The 20872-nt window shown below is 42.4% G+C and overlaps 2 protein-coding genes across 2 annotated transcripts in view; both read right to left on the minus strand.

Annotated features, from left to right (window-relative positions):
- Nucleotides 1-862: 862 nt before the first annotated feature.
- Nucleotides 863-3583, minus strand: LOC113105453 (macrophage mannose receptor 1-like). Its single transcript, XM_026266524.1, has 3 exons — nt 3300-3583; nt 1685-2032; nt 863-1520 (listed from the first exon to the last, which is right to left on the minus strand). The coding sequence occupies exons 1-3, from the start codon at nt 3532-3534 to the stop codon at nt 1156-1158; spliced, it is 948 nt and encodes a 315-aa protein (XP_026122309.1). The 5' UTR covers nt 3535-3583; the 3' UTR covers nt 863-1155.
- Nucleotides 3584-5083: 1500 nt separating this feature from the next.
- Nucleotides 5084-20872, minus strand: part of LOC113105438 (protein NDRG2-like) — a 36615-nt gene continuing 20826 nt past the window's right edge. Inside the window, exons 5-16 of the mRNA XM_026266505.1 lie at nt 15011-15131; nt 12936-12998; nt 12642-12702; nt 10519-10605; nt 10371-10427; nt 9656-9759; nt 9396-9434; nt 9263-9314; nt 9122-9169; nt 8891-8926; nt 8754-8805; nt 5084-7844 (exon numbers count right to left, since the gene is read on the minus strand). Of these exons, the coding sequence (XP_026122290.1) occupies nt 7681-7844; nt 8754-8805; nt 8891-8926; nt 9122-9169; nt 9263-9314; nt 9396-9434; nt 9656-9759; nt 10371-10427; nt 10519-10605; nt 12642-12702; nt 12936-12998; nt 15011-15131 (884 nt within the window). The 3' untranslated portion in view covers nt 5084-7680. The remainder of the gene's footprint in view (nt 7845-8753; nt 8806-8890; nt 8927-9121; nt 9170-9262; nt 9315-9395; nt 9435-9655; nt 9760-10370; nt 10428-10518; nt 10606-12641; nt 12703-12935; nt 12999-15010; nt 15132-20872) is intronic.

Below are 20872 nucleotides of genomic sequence, written 5' to 3' on the forward strand. Positions count from 1 at the left end.
CAGACAACTTGGATGATTGGGTGAAGAGTCACCACAGCCAACTAAAAATTGTCATTGAGGTGCAAATGCAGTAAATCAAGAGATGTCAAAGAGACAAAAGAGGGTGCATGACCACAAGTCTGCTGGAGTGCCTGTGAGGCCTGGTGACCATGTGTTGTTATGCAATCACAAACATAGGGGCAGAAATAAGATTGAAGACAAGTAGGAACACACACCCTAGATTGTAGTAAAGCAAAAACATTGAGGCATACCTGTATTCACTGTCAAACCTGAATAGGGGTTCCATCCAGAGAAGTACATAGAGATCAGCTTCGTCACTGCACATTCCTCTGTCATCATCTACTACACCACTGAATAACACTAATAAAGGAGATAATTAAATCTGATTAAGTGTTAAAGTATATCTCAAGAGTTTTACTGTTGAACTGTAGAAGGGGCATCTCACTTGAGGTACTGGGGTGGTGGGAATGTGAATTGGTATTGTTATGTTGCCTCACATATACACTTCAACCTGTCACTGAATTAATACAAGTATTTTCAAACTTAACTGTAGCCACACTATCTGGTCCCCTCAGTATATTATATGACACAAAGCACTGAGGTGGGGGACTAAGATCCTGTCCTCATTATGTCCTCCGAGGTAACATTAATTCCCCTACTAAGTGGACCCTACATACAGGCCACAGAAACATTCGTTCCAGGAAGCTGACATGACAACTTATTCAAAGTATCAGACAAATGTAAATTTGACAAATATTTTACATATTATTTTTGCTTTATTATCATGTCAGAGGAAATATAAAAAATAGTCAATAGACAAGAATACTGTCTGTAGATAAATTTATTTGAGCTGATGTCCTGTCTTGTGTTTATCATGGATTTGAGATAACCAGATCTACAAAGAGTTTCCTAAAACAAGCATATATCATGTCAGTAAATTATACAATCTAAGGAATATATATATAATAGTGTTAAGAGCACACTATATTTTGATTATTAAAATACAGAAGTAAAACTGACTTTTAAAACAATCAGCAGATTCTCTCAGAATTTACTAAATAATGTAATCAAATATCAAAGGGCAAATAGTAAATCAGAAAAATAATGAAGTATCAGAACTGTGAATGCAAGTAAACAAAAACATTCATGTGTTCTTCACTCTTTTTTTATGCAGATGAAGTTGAGTTTGTGAGTCTCAGGAAGGCTGATCCAGCGGTGATCTCCTCCAGACTGAACTGCTCCTTTTCTCTTCTCAAGTTTGCAGTTTTCCGGTTTCGTTCCGTTCCCCGGAGCCCAGTTCTGATAGCACACGATCTCTCCACTCACCCAGAGCCACATGTTCATGATGCAGTAGTTGTGTAAACCCAACCACACCTCCGCAGTAGACGCACGTTTAACCACGTTCATCACACGACGCTGCATCTCTTCTGAATGAACCGAGACCAGATCCACATGATTCTGTCTGCAGTATCTCAGAGCTTCAGACCACGTCACACTCTCTCGGATCACAATCAGTTTATCTGGAAACCAAACCAAGCACAAGCAGAAACTAGAGAGAGACTGATCAAAAACAACATGCAGAACAAACACTGGGGATGAATTTGTCATGTCAGACATGTAGAGTGAACTTTAAGAGATCTGGAGGTGATGATGGAGTGTGTGTGTTTAGTGAAGATCTACTCACCTTCATAACACACGAAAGAAAATGGTGTGCTGCAAGGGACGTCATGCCATTGTCCCTGAGCGTTCAGTTCAACAGCTGTACAGTTTTCACCACCTCCATTGTTATCAGGTTGACCAGACTTCCAGTCTCTGAATGAAGAGTCACTCTGATCTGACCACTGCCATGAGTCTCTGAACAGACCGACCCACACATATAATCCAGATGAGTTATTATCACTGATGAACTGCTGAACCTGTTGATTCTCGTTCTGGTTCCTCACACTGATCAGATCAGTGTGATTCTGTCTGCAGTAACTCTGAGCATCTCTCCAATTCATTGTCTGATTGATAAAGACGAGTCCTGTGTTTGCTTTAAGAAAAACAGATGAGAAAATGTTAATGAATCAGTTTGTTAATTATTTGTATGTTGCTTTATGGTTTGGATGTGAACAGGAGCAGCGGGGGAGACTTGTACTGTTTCTACAGAAGATAATATATTTAATATTCACAGTATATTCAAGATATACAATGGTCTGCATTATTGGGAGTAACGCCGCTCTGACAACCACTAAACACAAGACGGCGTCAGCGATAATGGCGTTCTCCAATTGGAAGTACCGGGAATTAAAGGCAAGAATGTTTCTGTAAAATGCACGGTATGACCAGGAAAAAAGATTTTATCCACATCTGCCTCAAGCAACTCAAATCTTATGAACCACCTCACATCAACACATGCTAACATGTTACTGTAATGAATATTTAATGCTTTGTACACACCAGATGCGACTTGCTCAAATAAATCTAGTTTTAAAAGTATTTCATGCGAGAATGTAGTTGTTTTGAACTCAAATATGCAGTTTATTTATAAAGACAGCGTCTATTTAAGAATGTGTTTTGCTTTTTTTCGGAAGTTGTCTATTCGCATCTTTGCATTGACTTAACATTAAAATCACTCGCGACAAACGCTCTATTTGCGTCTGGTGTGAACGCACCATTATGAGTTGGATAGTGTTCTGTTTATTGTGCAGTATAGGCCTTATATACAGTTACAGAGATTTGCACTAATGGCCAGGTTTCCCTTTGTTTCTTTTTACCCAAGTTTAAATTTGTCTTAATTTTGCAGTTGATTTTATTTTCAATATTTATTTTTTATATGTTTTATTTCTATGCATATCATATGGCAGGCTGCAATCTATTGAGTTCAAATAATACACAATTTTCTAAAATACTTAGTGTTTTTATTCTTCAATCTGTTAATATAAACATCTTATATATTAAAGATGTTATAAAGTGAAAGTGACGTGACATTCAGCCAAGTATGGTGACCCATACTGCATTTAACCCATCCGAATGCACACACACCCGGAGCACTGGGCAGCCATTTATGCTGCGGCGCCCGGGGAGCAGTTGGGGGTTCGGTGCCTTGCTCAAGGGCACCTAAGTCATGGTATTGAAGGTGGAGAGAGAACTGTACATGCACACCCCCCACCCACAATTCCTGCCGGCCCGGGACTCGAACTCACAACCTTTTGATTGGGAGTCCAACCCTCTAACCATTAGGCCACGACTTCCTATATGACATAATAGCATTATGGAACATAAAAAATAGCGTGTGGTGTATCTATAAAAGGACTCACTGTTGTTGCAGAGGAAAGGTTGGGTTGTGCTACATGCCCAATCATGCCATTGTCCGTTTAACATCACAGCACAATAACTGCTGCCGTCTGGTTGTCCAGTAGCCCAGTTCAGATAGAGCACAGGTTCACCTGAAGACCAGTGCCATTCATCACGACTCGCCCTCTTCAGCCCAATCAAGACAAACTTAACACTTCTGTAATTCACACTCTTCTTCAGTTCGTTCGTGTCGTTCATGTTGTCAGCGGTGGCCAGATCTGTGTATTTCTCTCTGCAGTATCTCTGAGCTTCAGTCCAGGTCTTTCTCTCATTTATAAAGTGATACTGACGCTGAACACATTCAGATACGGAGCAGAGAGCTGTGAAAGAGAGACGCTGCTTTAATGCTTTTCATAACAGGATCAAACCTAATGAAACTAGAAATCATGAATAAAACCACAAACACACTCACCAATGAGAAGAAGAATGAAATACAGAGTCTGTTCCATTTCTGAGGAAGAACGAATAAGAAAGTAAAACATGATGTAAAAATGTACGAATCAGCTTGCATTTTTTCAGATAATATTTACGTTGCAAAGTGTAATTCTAGTTAAAGAATGAACTTATGAGTTATTCTTACTTTAGAGGTGGTGTGTTTCTGTCCTGAGTCTGATGGTTGGAACTATGTGATTATCTGAACTGCTCTCAACATTCATTCAACAGGCCACATCATTTGTTTATTACTCTAAAACGAAAGTTTTAAAAAATGTCTTCCTTGTTTATGCATGCCCACGTTTTTCTATGCATTAGTCATTTTTGCTGTCATTTGTTGAACCCGTTTTAACATTAGTTAAAATAGGAGGAAATTTTGTGAACTTTTATTTAAATACAGAAACATAAAATCATTGAAAATGTGAAATTCTAAATTCTGAAATATGCAATTTAATGAGTTTAAATGGATAGTTCAACCAAAAAAGAGAATGATGTCATCTTCTGTGCCCTCTTGTGTCGCTCCAAGCTTGTATGACTTCGTTTATTCTGCAGAACACAAAGGCAACATTCTGAAGAATGTTTCAGGTTCACTTTACTTCCATAGTTTTTCTTGTCCATACTATGGAAGTCAGCGAAGGTTTGAGAGTGTGTTGTTGTGCCATTAGCCAGTCAGTGGTGAAATGAAGTGAAATGATTCAAAGAGATAATTGATCTCGATAATAAAGAGTAAAAGATGCATAACTGACGTTACAAAGATACGTACTGTAGTACGGTGCCTTCATTTGGGTATTTCCTGATTTGTGAATTTTTTTTTTTACATGTTACTTCCTCTATATTTGTGTATTTATCCACATATCTCACTGTTGACCATCACTGATGCATTAATTATCTGGCCAAAGAGTAGGAAACATCCTGTGCTGATATTCCCCTCATTTGCTTTTTCATGCCAGTCAGTCAGTATCAGTAAAACACTTTGTACAATATTCACACCACTAATGTATGTATGATCACATTCCTTCAATAAAAATGATGCTAAATCCATTAATTACCTGTCCAAGCACCGAAGAGATGTGACGTTCATTGTGAAGCTGGGGTTAGCTGTTACATACTGTCACAAGTGACACGATTCTACCAATACACACCACACAAGGGAGAAAAACATATATTTGGGTGATAAAATGATAACGAAGACAATGGTTTCTACTGCTGTTGTTCTAATGTTATCATATAATAGAAACAACTTGAACCATCAGTGTATGATTCAAACTCACTTCGACATGAGAAAAAAGTACATATGAAAATAAGACTCAAATAATGGTGTCATTTTGATCCCTTTAATTATGTTTTTCCAGTTGTTCAGTTTTACACAGAGAAATTAGCCACACAATTAATTCTGATTGCATTCTGTTACTCATGACATTTTATTATTATTGTTATTAATTACATTATTTCCTTTTGTAGTGCTAACGCTAAAAAAGTTACACAAGAACTAGCACACTGAAGTCTAACCCATGAGGACACTGAGACGCAAATCTACTTCACAGAATGTTTCATTGAGGAGAGTTAAAAAAAGGAAAAAAAAAAACAATGTACACACATTTACATTCACACCATCCCAACACACGCCACATCCTGGTCCATTCATTTCCCCATAACAAAAAAAAAAAGAAAAGAAAAATGTATTTGTAATATTTGTATTTTTGGTAAAGGTTTCCAATATTTCAACAATGATCTCAACATAAACTTTCCATTGAAAAGAAATAAGAAAAACACCATGTTTCCCACTTACACAACCCATTAAAACCAACGCTCTGTCATGAACAACTTCACAAAAAAATAAATAATAAATTCCAATAAATGTGATTTGAGAATCTCTACGAACACTGGGCGAACTCTCCAATTAACACTGATTAGTCTATTCTGAATTACCGTGGTTTTCAGGGCAGTGTTTTGCTAAAAGTGATTGTTACAATGCATTTACAGTTGTGAGGTTTTGGTCTATGTCGTTATTGGCAAGTATTAGCAATCGTGTAAAAAAAAAAAAAAAAACATGCAGTGATTGCGGTATTCTTTTGTGCACTTCATATAGATTATTCTATATGTTTAACATTTAAACACTGCAGCTATGCTAACCTGCTAGCCTCAATGACTTGCCAATTGGAAGAGCTCTTGGAACTAATGTGTTAATAACATGGCTAAACCCTGTTGGCAGTGAAGGGGCTGGTTAATCAGCAAAGTCAATCTGACACGGATGCATTCTTCTGAACAAACTCACATGTGTTCTCTTATTGTGATTTAAAGTTAAAGCACTTCTCTCACGCTCAGGCATGTCCACACGTACTGTTTTACTCTGTGTACAAGTCACTATGGTTCAGCATTAGATCACACCATGGCTTTATGTACACTTCAAACCAGAGCCAAAGCTCTCAAGTTACGTTAAATCAAGGAACGGCCCATTCAGAACGACAAACATCACCATGAGTCCACCTCAACGTTTCCAACCAAAACTTATTAGCGGACTAATAGGATACAGCAAAGTACTGTGGCCGTACCATGGTACAGTGATTGCATGGTAAGACTAAAGGTCTTCTACTACAGTCCTAGGTGGTTACCATATTTATACTGAAGCCTAACATGCTATTGTACTTCAAAGTGCTTCAAAAACTACCATGGTACATGTCCACAAATCTAAGATACACATCCAAAAACTCACAACGCACTATCATGCCAATTCGTCAGTATTTTATGTTTTGGTTAATTGGTGGCTAATTTATGTGAATTTGTACAATCTGCCTACTTTAGAGGCAGTTAAGAGGTGGACTTGTATGCTTACTTCTATTTGGTAAATTGTATATGTATGCATTAATCATATTGTACAGATTCATATGAAATCAACTGTATAACCTTCTTGATTTGTGCTTCTGATCTTACTATAAGTGATTCATCAATGCATGTTAGTCTTCATAGTCTTTCATCAAACTCGCTCAAACAACTTTCCTTTTCGTCTTCCGGCCTCGATTTCTTTTATTCCCAATCACCATCATATAGATCCCTTTTCACCAATTTTAATCTTCGTCCAATGTTTATGTCCGGTTTCTATGAAAATACATCACATTGCAGGTAGAAATGTGCACCTCAATGTCAATGACTCCAAAACAACGATTCCTGTGACTTTCTGATTGTTCTTTCCTATTTAAGACCATACTCTCTAACCGAAATAAAAATGAACGTAAAACAAAAGAAGAAGAAGAAAAACTATAGACTGATGTGGTCAAGAAAATTCTACCATGCATTTCAGAACAAGCAATGACCCCAATGGCCCCAAAGACAACAACAACAAAAAAATATATATATAATTACAGTATTTTTCTTTTTCGCTTTTATGTGTATAGATTTTCGTTAAGGGTAAATGGAAGACATGAGGTGGCTGTCATCTACAGAGACGAGTATTTCGGCCTAAAACTATCTCCACCGTCTCCGACAATACTGCACCCCTCTCACAGCAGCAGGATTGTGTAACAGAAAAAGATAATACAGAATACCAAAAAATCATGGAAAGACACACATTTGAGCTTATATACTCTTTTCTCTATTATTTTGTTTAGAAATTCAACATGTAATTAAGAGAAACATTTTTTTTTTTTCAGTGACACTCGTCGTTATTAATATTAATAATCAACAATATTCATATTAGAAGTATAACTATTGGTTAACACTACATTTGGGTCTCACTAAAGGCCCTGCCCATGTCACAGAGTTAAAGGGCTCTATCTTCTGTCTAATGGGTCGGAGAAGGAAGGGAGAGAGTCGTCATCATCCGTCCGTCCGTCGTCATTCACGAAACTCACGTTCCTCCACCCAGAGAACCGAAGCTCTTCATCTGTCCATCTCTCTCCCCCGCTCCGGCGCTCCTCAGCACGACACCTCCATGGTTTGGGACGGGCTCGGGGGGAGCTGTCCGCCCTGTTCGCTCTGGGACAGCGTGCGGGATCGGGAGCGCGAGCCCTCCATGGAGTAGGTGGAGGAGAGGGAGGTGGTGCGCGAGCGCGAGAGACGCGTCATGCAGGACGACGCCACTGAAAGAGAAGAAGAGACGTCAGAGAACAAACAGAAGAAGAAGCCGAAGAACAAGCAATAAACAAACAAATAAATAGGCCTAAATTAAAAAAAAAAAAAAAATTAAATGTGAGACGCAAACTGAGAATTCCATCAAAAAGCCAAAATTCCAAAATGTAAATTCCAAATCTTTTTGTTTTTTAAAACGTAACAGTTTAAATACAAATATGACACTTCTGTCAGCATTTTTTTTTTTTTTTTTTTACAAAATGTTACCACTTGCTCTGGTTAAAAATACACCAAACATTTGGACTTTTCAGGCGTGCCAGATGTGGGCCGGATCTGGGCCAGCACTATGTTGCTGTTCTGGGAATGGGTTAAAGATTTTGTTCACTGATAATGAGAAGCTAAACATTAAACTGTGTTATTACTACACTTCAAAAGTTTGGGGTCGGCAAGATGTTTGTTGAAGAAGACTCTTCTGCTCACCAAGGCTGCATTTATTTGATCAGAAATATAGTGAAATATGATAATTTCAAAACCCTGCTTGTTGTTTGAATATACTGTAAAAGTGATGCTGAGCTGTATTTTCATCATCATTCCTCCAGTCTTCAGTGTCACACGATCTTCAGAAATCATTCTGATATGTAGTTATCAGTGCTGAAATGAGTTTGTTACTTTTGTATAAACCATCAGTCGTTATTTTAGGATTCTTTGATGAAACTTCGAAACAACAGCATTGATTTGAAACAGAAATCTTCCGTAACATAATATCTTCACTTTTGATAAATTCAATGCATCCTTATTCTGAATAAACATACTAACTTCTTTCAAAATAAATCTTACTGACCCCAAACTTTTAAAAGATAGCAAGCAGGGGTTGGTTTACATTAAAACCTAAATTTTGTGATATTTCTCAGGTCACTTACTGTATCCCATGCCTTGAATGAAGTATTTAAAGGCTTCTGTCAGTTTGCTGGGCTGTGGAGACACACATTTGATTTGGACTCCAAACAGATTTCATCTGAATGAATGAACTGTGATGAGAAATAAAGGTGTGACTCACCTGAGTCAGCTGTGGCATCCCGCCAGCATCAGCCATCTGAATTAAACAATAGAGAAATCATTTATAAATTCACTCGCTTTTCTGGGACAAACTGCTCTTATTTTCTAAAAATATAATCATTTCAAGATTAATAAATTAACAAGTTATTCAAATTAAATGACCTATTAAATGCTCTTCTTAATGAAATCTAATCAAAGTACATGTCAGTCATGAAACAGGTGAAGTTTGAACCTTGAGAAATGAGGTGGTAGTTGGATCTAGTTTGCTGTTGCACTCCACCTGTTGGACAGAAACAGACGAGCAGTGAGATGAATCGAGGATCTCTGTGGAGAAGCCTTGTCCTCTTTAAGACTGACTGACATAAAGACTTACCGCAGCTTCTTCATATGGAGCCTGATCCCCGACCACCAGCATCACAGGACATCTGAAAGACACAGACACGTGAGGAGACGCCGAAACAGAGGCGTCTGAAAGAGACAACGGCTTTATTTGTCATCATTCCTACTTGAACGTGTTATTCCTCTCGATGCTCAGATCTCTGCGACTGTAAGACAGAAGGAAAAACATTAAAGACTGATTATAAAGTGTGCTTCTTTCATTGTGTGTGAATATGCTTTCTGACATAATGCATCACATCTTAACTGCGTGGAGTTGATTGTTATGGATGGATCACTGTTTAATGCAAATGAAACAGTCAGAAGCATGCAGTGATGTGTGTGTTAAACTGCTAAATCACTGTTTCCCTGGTGCATGTGTGTGATTTACCCCAGGTAGCTCTTCCAGAAGAGTTCGATGTTGATGAGGTTGGGCGCTTTTGAGATTCTCTCTCTGTGAGTCTGAAGGAGCTCTGTGTTTGCCGACAGCTCTTCCTGAAAGCATATACACACACACACACACAACGAATCAGTATTTAAGCTTTTACACACCATCTTCTTTATAATGGATGACATTATTACAGCGTTCTCTGGGATACTTGATCCTGATTGGTCTTACTTCTTCAGTTGATTAATCACAGTACGTTAAGACAATTGTTTTGTTTACAAGTTTTCTAAAAGGTTATGTTTACATATGCAAATCAGTCTAATTATATATGCACTACTTTGCATACACACTGAATTTAGTCTGGTTCAATTGACTTATTTCCTGTTGTGGACAATGACATAAAAACATAAAAGTAAAGATTATTTTTTATTAATATCTGTCTATCAACTAGTCTGAAAGAATATATGTTATGGAAGTACCCAAAATGTCAAAACGGAGCATGAGAAAACAATGTTTGACAGAATGTTTTTTGGCCTGTGGTGTCTTGTCTTATTTAGCCGCATTATAAGCATGATAATATACAGTCAGTCATTGATTATCAGAAACTCAATCTACATCAGGTTGATCAGAAGCCCTCTGATACATATTTATGTCTAACAGAGACAAACACACACTCGGTCTAATCTAATGTCTGTGTTGTAGAATCACACACACACACCTGGCTGAAGAGGTGAGTCAGGATTTGGTCTGGGAGGGAAGACGTCAGATTGGAGAGCTGCAGAAGAAACACAAGCTGTTGAAGTCATTTTGGGGAACATATCGCCTGTGATTATTCATCAGACTGACTTCATGTTCATCTGACAGACCTTGTGTGCGGCCCAGTCCATCCAGCCTCGTGCGTTTGTGTCCACGTTGATCAGAACGAGTCCTTCCACGGCGTCAGGGTTACTCAGCTGTGAGCGAGAGAGAAGGGCGGATGTAATTCAGTGTTCAGTGAATATTTAAAGAATTTGAATGAGTCACAGGCATTTTTCTGTTCAAAACACAGGCAAAATTATGCATCCTTAATTTTTGGTCAAAATAAGGCAGCAATGCAGGTTCCCTTCTTGAATAAGGTGAAATTCTAATGCAATGTGATAAGCATAATTAAATTATAATTTTGTTCAATTTTAGAGTTTTTCAGTACTCTTTCAGTCAGTCAAGTTCAACATTACATCAGCAGTGACTGACGAATTGTTCATCTGAGCAAAAATCAAACTGCGGTCATGCTGCTTTTCAGCACTTTAATTAAAATAGCAAATTCTAAAAGATACGGCATTTTTTAAAGATGGCCTTGCACCCGTGTGTTTCTGGATGTAGTTGCTTTATAGCTTTGTCTGATGGTCATGATTACTGCATCTCATGACTGGGCTTTGAGCACGCTGGTGTGGTGTTCATGGATGACACATGTCCTCACTGCAGGGACATGATTATCGCGATGTTGTGGTCGAGACTCCTCTTAAACAAATGAGGGGGAGTCCCATTTGCTATGCACTGACCTAGTACCTCTGCCTCAAAGCAGTAGTAGACTACTTTGATATATGGTCAGGGCGACAGGACTTCCCCAACAAGTGCACCTCTGTGGGCCCTGCACTTCTCCAGCACATCACAGCCAGTAGTGTTCCACAATGAGGCTGCTGAGACCCAAAAGTGGGGCCTAGCATCTCATTCGAAGCACTGGCGGATGACAGGATGCCCATCACTGCATCGGGGTATGAGCTAGGCGGGGTAATCCACGTCTCCCATCCAAGGCCTGTAAGTTGTCATCTGCTCTAACAGCTAAGGTTTACAGAGCTACTGGACAGGCCGCCTCCACCCTGCACACCATGGCCCTCCTGTGAGTCTACCAGGCCAAGGCATTAAAGCAGCTGCACATGGGTATTTCTGAATCAAGTGTTATGCAGGAGCTGCATACTGCGATGGACCTTGTATTACAGGCAACGAATGCCACTGAACAGTCCCTTGTTCAAACAATGTCCACATTGTTGGTCAAGGAACACCACCTATGGCTTAACCTGGCGACGAGTATTGCTTCGGATCCCACCAGTCGATATGAAGGTGGGGTTTTACGGCCCTTATTTTATTGTATCCAAGAAAAGTGGTGAGTTAAGACCAATCCTGGAGCTGCACGCTCTGAACCAGGCCCTTCACAAGCTTCCGTTCAGGATTTTAACACAGGAACACATTTTTCAATGCATTCATCCCCACGATTGGTTTGCAGCGATCGATCTGAAGGACACATGCCACTTTGTGGTCAAGGGGTGAGCATATCAGTACAAGATCCTCCCCTTCGGGCCGTCCCTGTCACCTTCTGTCTTCACCAAAGTCATGGAGGCAGCCCTCATTACATTGGGGGAAAGAGGCATTCGCATTTTCCACTACCTTGATGACCAGCTCACGTTGACTCAGTCTCGAAGGCAGATGTGCGAACACAGGGACATGGTGCTAAGTCACCTTAGTCTTCTGGGTGTTTCGGGTCAACTGGGACAAGAGCAAACTCCCTCATGTACAGAGGATCTCTTTTCTTGGTATGAAGATGGATCAATCTGACAGCACGCCTCTCAGTCGAGCATGCCCAGTTGATGCTGAACTGCCTGGACTCATTCTAGGTTTTTTTTTTTTTTTACCTTTGTTCCCTGAAGGAGGGAATGGAGACATTAAGACAGCAGTGACTGAATAATTGGAATCTCACCAGAAAGCCTAATCACCTTTGAGTGTTAACATAATGAGCCAATGAATGTTTGCGTCGCACACACCGCCCGCACCTTTTGTATTTGTACTGTATATAGACTATACCATAAAACAGAATAATTACCATATTCAGAAGAGGTGGAATTTATATGGTACTCCAGGAGTCCTTTTTTTTGGGGGGGGGGGGGGGGGGGTTATATCTGTTAATCAATAATGACATGTAAATATAACACATGCATGAATTAGATGTGTAACTCACAGTGAACTTGGACAGTATGTAAGCGCCGGCTCCAACTCCAACACCGATAACTGTGCGGAAACTAAACAAAAAGAAAATAATCAGTCATAATGAACTGAAACATATGAAGATCAGAGCTGTTGTCAAGTATATGTGTTGTTTGCAGGGGTCTGTTTCCTAAAACAAGTTTAGCAAATAAGCCAGGCTTTTTTCAGTTAGTCTTACTTATTTGTAATGACATCAACTGACAGTACGTCAGACTAACTGAAATAAAGATTTGAAGATTGAAACATGCAGTAATTTATTTTAACTCACTTAAAATACTGAAGGACAGTGGGAAGCATCTCAGAGACCTGATCCATAGATGCATACTGATATCTATCAAAAAAAAAAAGAAAAAAAGAAGCATTTTAGGACCGTTAACACGACCAACACAATACACAGCAGTCTGTGTACATGTGGAAGCATAAAAATATGTTTTTGAGTCATGATCTTCATCAAACATGGACATGATAAAACCACGAACACCTTCTGAAGATGCTTCGAAGGTGTCAAATGCTATTTGATGCATCCATTTTTTCACACTTTTTTTTATAACACCCACACAAAGTCTTTTTTTATAACACGCACACATGCACACATGCACATATACATATATACACATATACAGTATTGTTCAAAATAATAGCAGTACAATGTGACTAACCAGAATAATCAAGGTTTTTAGTATATTTTTTATTGCTACGTGGCAAACAAGTTACCAGTAGGTTCAGTAGATTGTCAGAAAACAAACAAGACCCAGCATTCATGATATGCACGCTCTTAAGGCTGTGCAATTGGGCAATTAGTTGAAAGGGGTGTGTTCAAAAAAATAGCAGTGTCTACCTTTGACTGTACAAACTCAAAACTATTTTGTACAAAAAAATTTTTTTCTGGGATTTAGCAATCCTGTGAATCACTAAACTAATATTTAGTTGTATGACCACAGTTTTTTAAAACTGCTTGACATCTGTGTGGCATGGAGTCAACCAACTTGTGGCACCTCTCAGCTGTTATTCCACTCCATGATTCTTTAACAACATTCCACAATTCATGCACATTTCTTGGATTTGCTTCAGAAACAGCATTTTTGATATCACCCCACAAGTTCTCAATTGGATTAAGGTCTGGAGATTGGGCTGGCCACTCCATAACATTAATTTTGTTGGTTTGGAACCAAGACTTTGCCCGTTTACTAGTGTGTTTTGGGTCATTGTCTTGTTGAAACAACCATTTCAAGGGCATGTCCTCTTCAGCATAGGGCAACATGACCTCTTCAAGTATTTTAACATATGCAAACTGATCCATGATCCCTGGTATGCGATAAATAGGCCCAACACCATAGTAGGAGAAACATGCCCATATCATGATGCTTGCACCTCCATGCTTCACTGTCTTCACTGTGTACTGTGGCTTGAATTCAGAGTTTGGGGGTCGTCTCACAAACTGCCTGTGGCCCTTGGACCCAAAAAGAACAATTTTACTCTCATCAGTCCACAAAATGTTCCTCCATTTCTCTTTAGGCCAGTTGATGTGTTCTTTGGCAAATTGTAACCTCTTCTTCACATGCCTTTTTTTTAACAGAGGGACTTTGCGGGGGATTCTTGAAAATAGATTAGCTTCACACAGACGTCTTCTAACTGTAACAGTACTTACAGGTAACTCCAGACTGTCTTTGATCATCCTGGAGGTGATCATTGGCTGAGCCTTTGCCATTCTGGTTATTCTTCTATCCATTTTGATGGTTGTCTTCCGTTTTCTTCCATGTCTCTCTGGTTTTGCTCTCCATTTTAAGGCATTGGAGATCATTTTAGCTGAACAGCCTATCATTTTTTGCACCTCTTTATAGGTTTTCCCCTCTCTAATCAACTTTTTAATCAAAGTACGCTGTTCTTCTGAACAATGTCTTGAACGACCCATTTTCCTCAGCTTTCAAATGCATGTTCAACAAGTGTTGGCTTCATCCTTAAATAGGGGCCACCTGATTCACACCTGTCTTCACAAAATTGATGACCTCAGTGATTGAATGCCACACTGCTATTTTTTTGAACACACCCCTTTCAACTAATTCAACTAATTGCCCAATTGCACAGCCTGAAGAGCGTGCATATCATGAATGCTGGGTCTCATTTGTTTTCTGAGAATCTACTGAACCTACTGGTAACTTGTTTGCCACGTAGCAATAAAAAAATATACGAAAAACCTTGATTATTCTGGTTAGTCACATTGTACTGCTATTATTTTGAACAATACTGTATATATATATATATATATATATATATATATATATATATATATATATATATATATATATATATATATATATATATTAAATATTATCCTGCACATACCCGGCAGGATAAATGGCTGCGCCGTCCTCTTGTCCTGGAGCGTCCACGTGGACCACAGTGAAGTTCTTCACGATCTCCTGCATCTCCTCAAACTTAAACAGTGTGGAGAAGCAGCTCTTACCTGAAAGAGACAACCAAATTTCATTTAAATGTGGCTTGCTAACCACCATGGGGAGTCGTGACATAATGGATAGAGAGTCGGACTTGTGGCCTGAACGTTTAAGGTCCGTAAGTCACTGTAGGTGGGGAGAGAGAATATCAAGCGCTTGAGGTGACTGAGGTGAGACCCTTGAGCAAGGCACAGAACCCCCAACTGGTCACTGGGTGCAGCAGCTTTGGCTGCCCACTGCTCCGGGTGTTCATGGTGTGTGTGCGCGCATGTGTGTGTTCACTACTAACTGCTCTGTGTGTGTGTGTGCAACCTTAAAATATTGCTTATTACTTATAAAGCCCTGAATGGTTTAGCACCTCAGTATTTGAATGAGCTCCTTTTACATTATAATCCTCTACGTCCGCTACGTTCTCAAAACTCAGGCAATTTGATAATACCTAGAATATCAAAATCAACTGCGGGCGGCAGGTCCTTTTCCTATTTGGCGCCTAAACTCTGGAATAACCTACCTAACATTGTTCGGGAGGCAGACACTGTCACGGTAGGAAATCCAGTGTTTCCTCCGTGTCATGTTTTGTGGTTGTTTTTGTACTTACGTTGTCTCCATGTGCTCGTTTAGTTGATTGTGGTCACCTGGGTGTTGATTGTCTCGCTCCAGCTGATCCTCATCACCCCTCAGCTACATATACTCACCTCGCTCTCTGTCTGTTGTCAGATCCTCACTCATGTTGCAGTCTCCCTGTTGGATTACCGTCTCCCGTGTTAGTGTTCTGGATTGTGTTCGTGTTGTCGTCTTCGTGTGAGTGTTCCGGTCACTTCCTGGTTTCATCCATTGACCGTCCACACCGTCACCACCGACTTCACCATCCAGCACTTCTCACGCCACTGTAGACCTTCCGTCATCATTGCCCACATCCTGGACTGTGCCTTCATCTTTCAGTTTCGCTGTATTTTCTACCATCAATAAACTACCATTCTAATTACCTGCAATTGCTTCCTCCTCTCTTACGAGCCGTCACAGTAGGATCTGACCATCATGGAAGCAGCAGGCAATCGCTCCCCATCTCATCTAGAGGACATTCTGCAGAGAGTCGGCGATCGTATGGAGCGCCAAGACAAGGCGATAGATGAGATGAGTCGAGCCTTCCAAGCAATGGTGACGAAGGTGTCCGAGCTCGCTCTCCAGGCTCAACAGCAACAACAACCGCCACCCGCTGCGCCTCCCACGCCACCCACACCGCCGATCGTCTCCGGAGGGATTTCCCAGCCCGAACCACGCCTCCCCATTCCTGAGAAATATGCGGGTGAGCCATACTTTTGTCGATCATTTCTGTCACATTGTTCTCTACACTTCGCCTTACAGCCCCGCACGTTCACCACCGAGGAGATGAAGGTGGCTTTCGTCTTGTCCCTACTGACGGGGAGGGCTGCCCTCTGGGGAACGGCGGTGTGGGAGAACCAGGACAGCTGCTGTGCATCGTTCCACACCCTTTCGGTGGAGATGAGACGAGTCTTCGACCGCTCCGTCGCCGGGAGGGAGGCGGCTAGACTTCTCACGGATCTACGCCAGGAAGAGAGGTCCGTATCCGACTATGCCATCGAGTTCCGCACCCTGGCGGCGGAGTGTAAGTGGAACGAAGAGGCGCAGTGGGATCACTTCCTGCATGGGTTGGCTGACCGCATCCAACAGGAGATCCGCGCCGCTGAACTCCCCACTTCTCTCAATGGTCTTATTGACTTCACCATCAGGATAGACAACCGACTCGACCAAGCCGACAGACGGAGGGGGAGAGTTGTTCTCGCGACCAGACCGGAGGCTCAGCGTCAGCGCTCAGAAGTTGCGGTCAGCCCACCTGGAGATTCTGAACCCATGCAGGTGGGGCGAGCTCGGCTCTCCCGGGAGGAGAGGATCAGGCGGAGATCCCTGGGACTGTGTTTATACTGTGGCAGCCAAGAACATCACATCCAGCGCTGTCCGGTAAAAGACCAAGCCCGATAGTAAAACCGAGGCTACTATCGGGTGGGATCTCTGCCAAGAAGACCTCATCTACATCGACACTCCTTCCGGTGAGTCTACGGTGGTCTACCCACGCACTTAATCTTCACGCTTTGGTGGATTCTGGGGCCGAGGGCAGTTTCATGGACTGCAAATTTGCCAGGAAGCTCAACATTCCTCTCACCTCCCTCAAACACCCCATTGCCCCTTTTGCACTCAACGGACACAAACTGCCGATCATCACACAGACCACTCTACCGGTTTCGCTCATCACAGCTGGCAACCATACGGAAGAGATGTCATTCTTCATCACGGACTCACCTCTATCCCCCATTGTTCTCGGTCACACCTGGCTCCAGAAACACAACCCAAGGATCGATTGGCTTCTCGGATCTGTGGTTAGCTGGAGCGAGGAATGTCATTTGTCTTGTCTTTTGTCTGCTGGCGTTAATGTTTCTGAGTCTGTGTTTCAGGGGGAGGCAGTGGATTTGGCTAACGTGCCCGCGGAGTACCACGACCTGAGGGAGGTGTTCAGTAAGTCTCGGGCTGATTCTCTTCCTCCTCATCGTCCCTATGACTGTGCGATAGAGTTATTGCCAGGTACTTCTCCGCCTAAGGGCAAGTTATATTCCTTGTCTATTCCAGTTCTCTAGAAACGGGGTTCATCCGCCCTTCTTCTTCTCCAGCGGGGGCGGGGTTCTTTTTTGTGGAAAAGAAGGACGGATCCTTGCGACCTTGCATTGACTACTGAGGGTTGAACAAAATAACGGTAAAGAATACCTATCCTTTACCGCTTATGTCTTCAGCTTTTGAGAGGTTGCAGGGAGCGTCTGTTTTCACTAAATTGGACTTACGTAATGCTTATCATTTGGTCCGCATCAGGGAGGGGGATGAGTGGAAGACTGCTTTTAACACCCCTAGAGGCCATTTTGAGTATTGCGTCATGCCCTTCGGGCTAACCAACTCGCCGGCAGTCTTTCAAGCACTCGTTAATGACGTGTTACGAGACATGGTCGATCTATTTATATATGTTTACCTGGATGACATATTGATTTTTTCTTCGTCTCTCCAGGAACACGTGCAACACGTACGACGAGTGCTTCTGCGGTTGCTAGAGAATGGGTTGTTTGTCAAGGCGGAGAAATGCGTTTTTCATGCACAGTCTGTTTCTTTTCTAGGACACATCATTTCGACTGAGGGTGTTCGCATGGACCCTGATAAGGTTAAGGCTGTGGCAGATTGGCCATCCCCAGAGTCTCGCAAGGCCCTGCAGAGATTTCTGGGGTTCGCCAATTTTTACCGGCGTTTCATTCGCAATTTCAGCCAACTAGCCGCGCCTCTGACCACTTTGACCTCCCCTAGATTGACGTTCAGGTGGTCAGACGCAGCCGAGGCTGCGTTTACCAAACTGAAGAGCTGCTTTGTTTCGGCTCCCATTCTCATCACCCCTGATCGCTCACGTCAATTCATAGTGGAGGTCGACGCGTCAGAGGTGGGGGTAGGAGCAGTGTTGTCCCAGCGCGCATCCTCAGACGAAAAGGTTCATCCTTGTGCGTATTATTCTCACCGTTTATCCCCTGCGGAGGTTAATTATGACATTGGTAATCGAGAGTTGTTGGCAGTCAAACTTGCACTGGAAGAATGGTGTCACTGGCTTGAAGGGTCGGGTGTACCCTTCATTGTATGGACGGACCATAAGAATCTCGAATACATTAGAACCGCCAAAAGACTTAACTCCAGGCAGGCTCGGTGGGCATTATTTTTCGGTCGTTTCGATTTTACACTTTCTTACCGGCCGGGTTCCAAAAACATCAAACCCGATGCTTTATCCCGTCTTTTTGAGCGTTCCGATCGTACTGCTACTCCCGAGCCCATTTAACCGGGGACCATCATTATCTCCGCGCTCAGATGGGAGGTCGAATCGAAGGTTTTGACTGCCTTAGAAGGGGTAACGCCCCCGGCTCGTTGCCCACCGAACCGATTGTTTGTGCCGGAGGGGTTACGGTCAGACGTTCTCCAGTGGGGTCATTGTTCCAGTGTTGCTTGTCACCCAGGGGTTAGTAGAACTAGGTTTCTAGTCATGCAACGATTTTGGTGGCCTGGTATGGCTCGTGACGTCCACGACTTCGTCTTGGCTTGTTCGGTTTGCGCTATTGGGAAGACTTCCAATCGACCTCCAGAGGGGTTACTCTTACCGCTGTCTGTCCCTTCGAGACCCTGGTCCCACATCTCGCTAGATTTCATTACCGCCCTCCCGCCCTCTAAGGGCAATACGATGATTTTAACCGTAGTGGACCGGTTCTCGAAGACGACTCATTTCATTCCCTTGCCCAAATTGCCATCAGCCAAGGAAACAGCGGTAGCTGTCATTGACCACGTCTTCCGTATACATGGCCTTCCGACAGACGTGGTTTCTGACAGGGGTCCCCAATTTGTGTCCAGATTTTGGCGAGAATTCTGTAAATTGTTAGGAGCGACTGTTAGTCTTTCGTCCGGGTTCCATCCCCAGAGCAATGGTCAAACCGAGCGAGCCAATCAGGATGTCGAAAGGGTTTTGCGATGTTTGGCTTCCAATAATCCTTCGTCCGGGTGTCAGCAACTCTCAATTTTGGAGTACGCACACAATTCTTTGCCAGTGTCATCTACGGGCATGTCTCCATTTAAGTGTAGTTTAGGGTACCAACCACCTAATTTTGTCAGTACGGAATCCGAGGTTTCGGTCCCCTCCGCACACGCACTAGTCCAGAGGTGTCACCGCACCTGGACCAGAGCTCGCAGAGCTCTGCTCCAGGCTAGGTCGCGCACCAAGGCTAAGGCCGATCGCCACCGGTCGAAGCCTCCCCGTTACGTCGTCGGTCAAAGAGTGTGGCTTTCTACCCAGAATATTCCTATGCGTTCCGTTTCTAACAAACTTGCTCCCAAATTTATTGGCCCGTTTTCTATTACCAAAATTATTAATCCGGTAACCGTGCGTCTTAGCCTTCCTCCGGCGTACAGGAGGATTCATCCCGTGTTCCATGTGTCCAAAATTAAATCGGTGATTTCTTCCCGTCTTAATCCGCCTGCCCCGGTTCCCCCCCCGCCTCGTCTCGTTAATGGGGAAACCACCTATTCGGTTAATCGTATTCTGGACTCTAGACGGAGGGGACGCGGATTTCAGTACTTGGTGGATTGGGAGGGTTACGGTCCGGAGGAGAGAAGCTGGGTTCCTGCTCGGGACATATTGGATCACCACCTTATAGATGATTACAATCTACAGGTAAAGCAGGCTGGGAACGTCAGGTGACGTCCTAGGGGAGAGGGTACTGTCACGGTAGGAAATCCAGTGTTTCCTCCGTGTCATGTTTTGTGGTTGTTTTTGTACTTACGTTGTCTCCATGTGCTCGTTTAGTTGATTGTGGTCACCTGGGTGTTGATTGTCTCGCTCCAGCTGATCCTCATCACCCCTCAGCTACATATACTCACCTCGCTCTCTGTCTGTTTTCAGATCCTCACTCATGTTGCAGTCTCCCTGTTGGATTACCGTCTCCCGTGTTAGTGTTCTGGATTGTGTTCGTGTTGTCGTCTTCGTGTGAGTGTTCCGGTCACTTCCTGGTTTCATCCATTGAGCGTCCACACCGTCACCACCGACTTCACCATCCAGCACTTCTCACGCCACTGTAGACCTTCCGTCATCATTGCCCACATCCTGGACTGTGCCTTCATCTTTCAGTTTCGCTGTATTTTCTACCATCAATAAACTACCATTCTAATT

This window comes from Carassius auratus, chromosome 7 (assembly GCF_003368295.1).
Source record: "Carassius auratus strain Wakin chromosome 7, ASM336829v1, whole genome shotgun sequence".
NCBI classification, from domain to species: domain Eukaryota; kingdom Metazoa; phylum Chordata; class Actinopteri; order Cypriniformes; family Cyprinidae; genus Carassius; species Carassius auratus.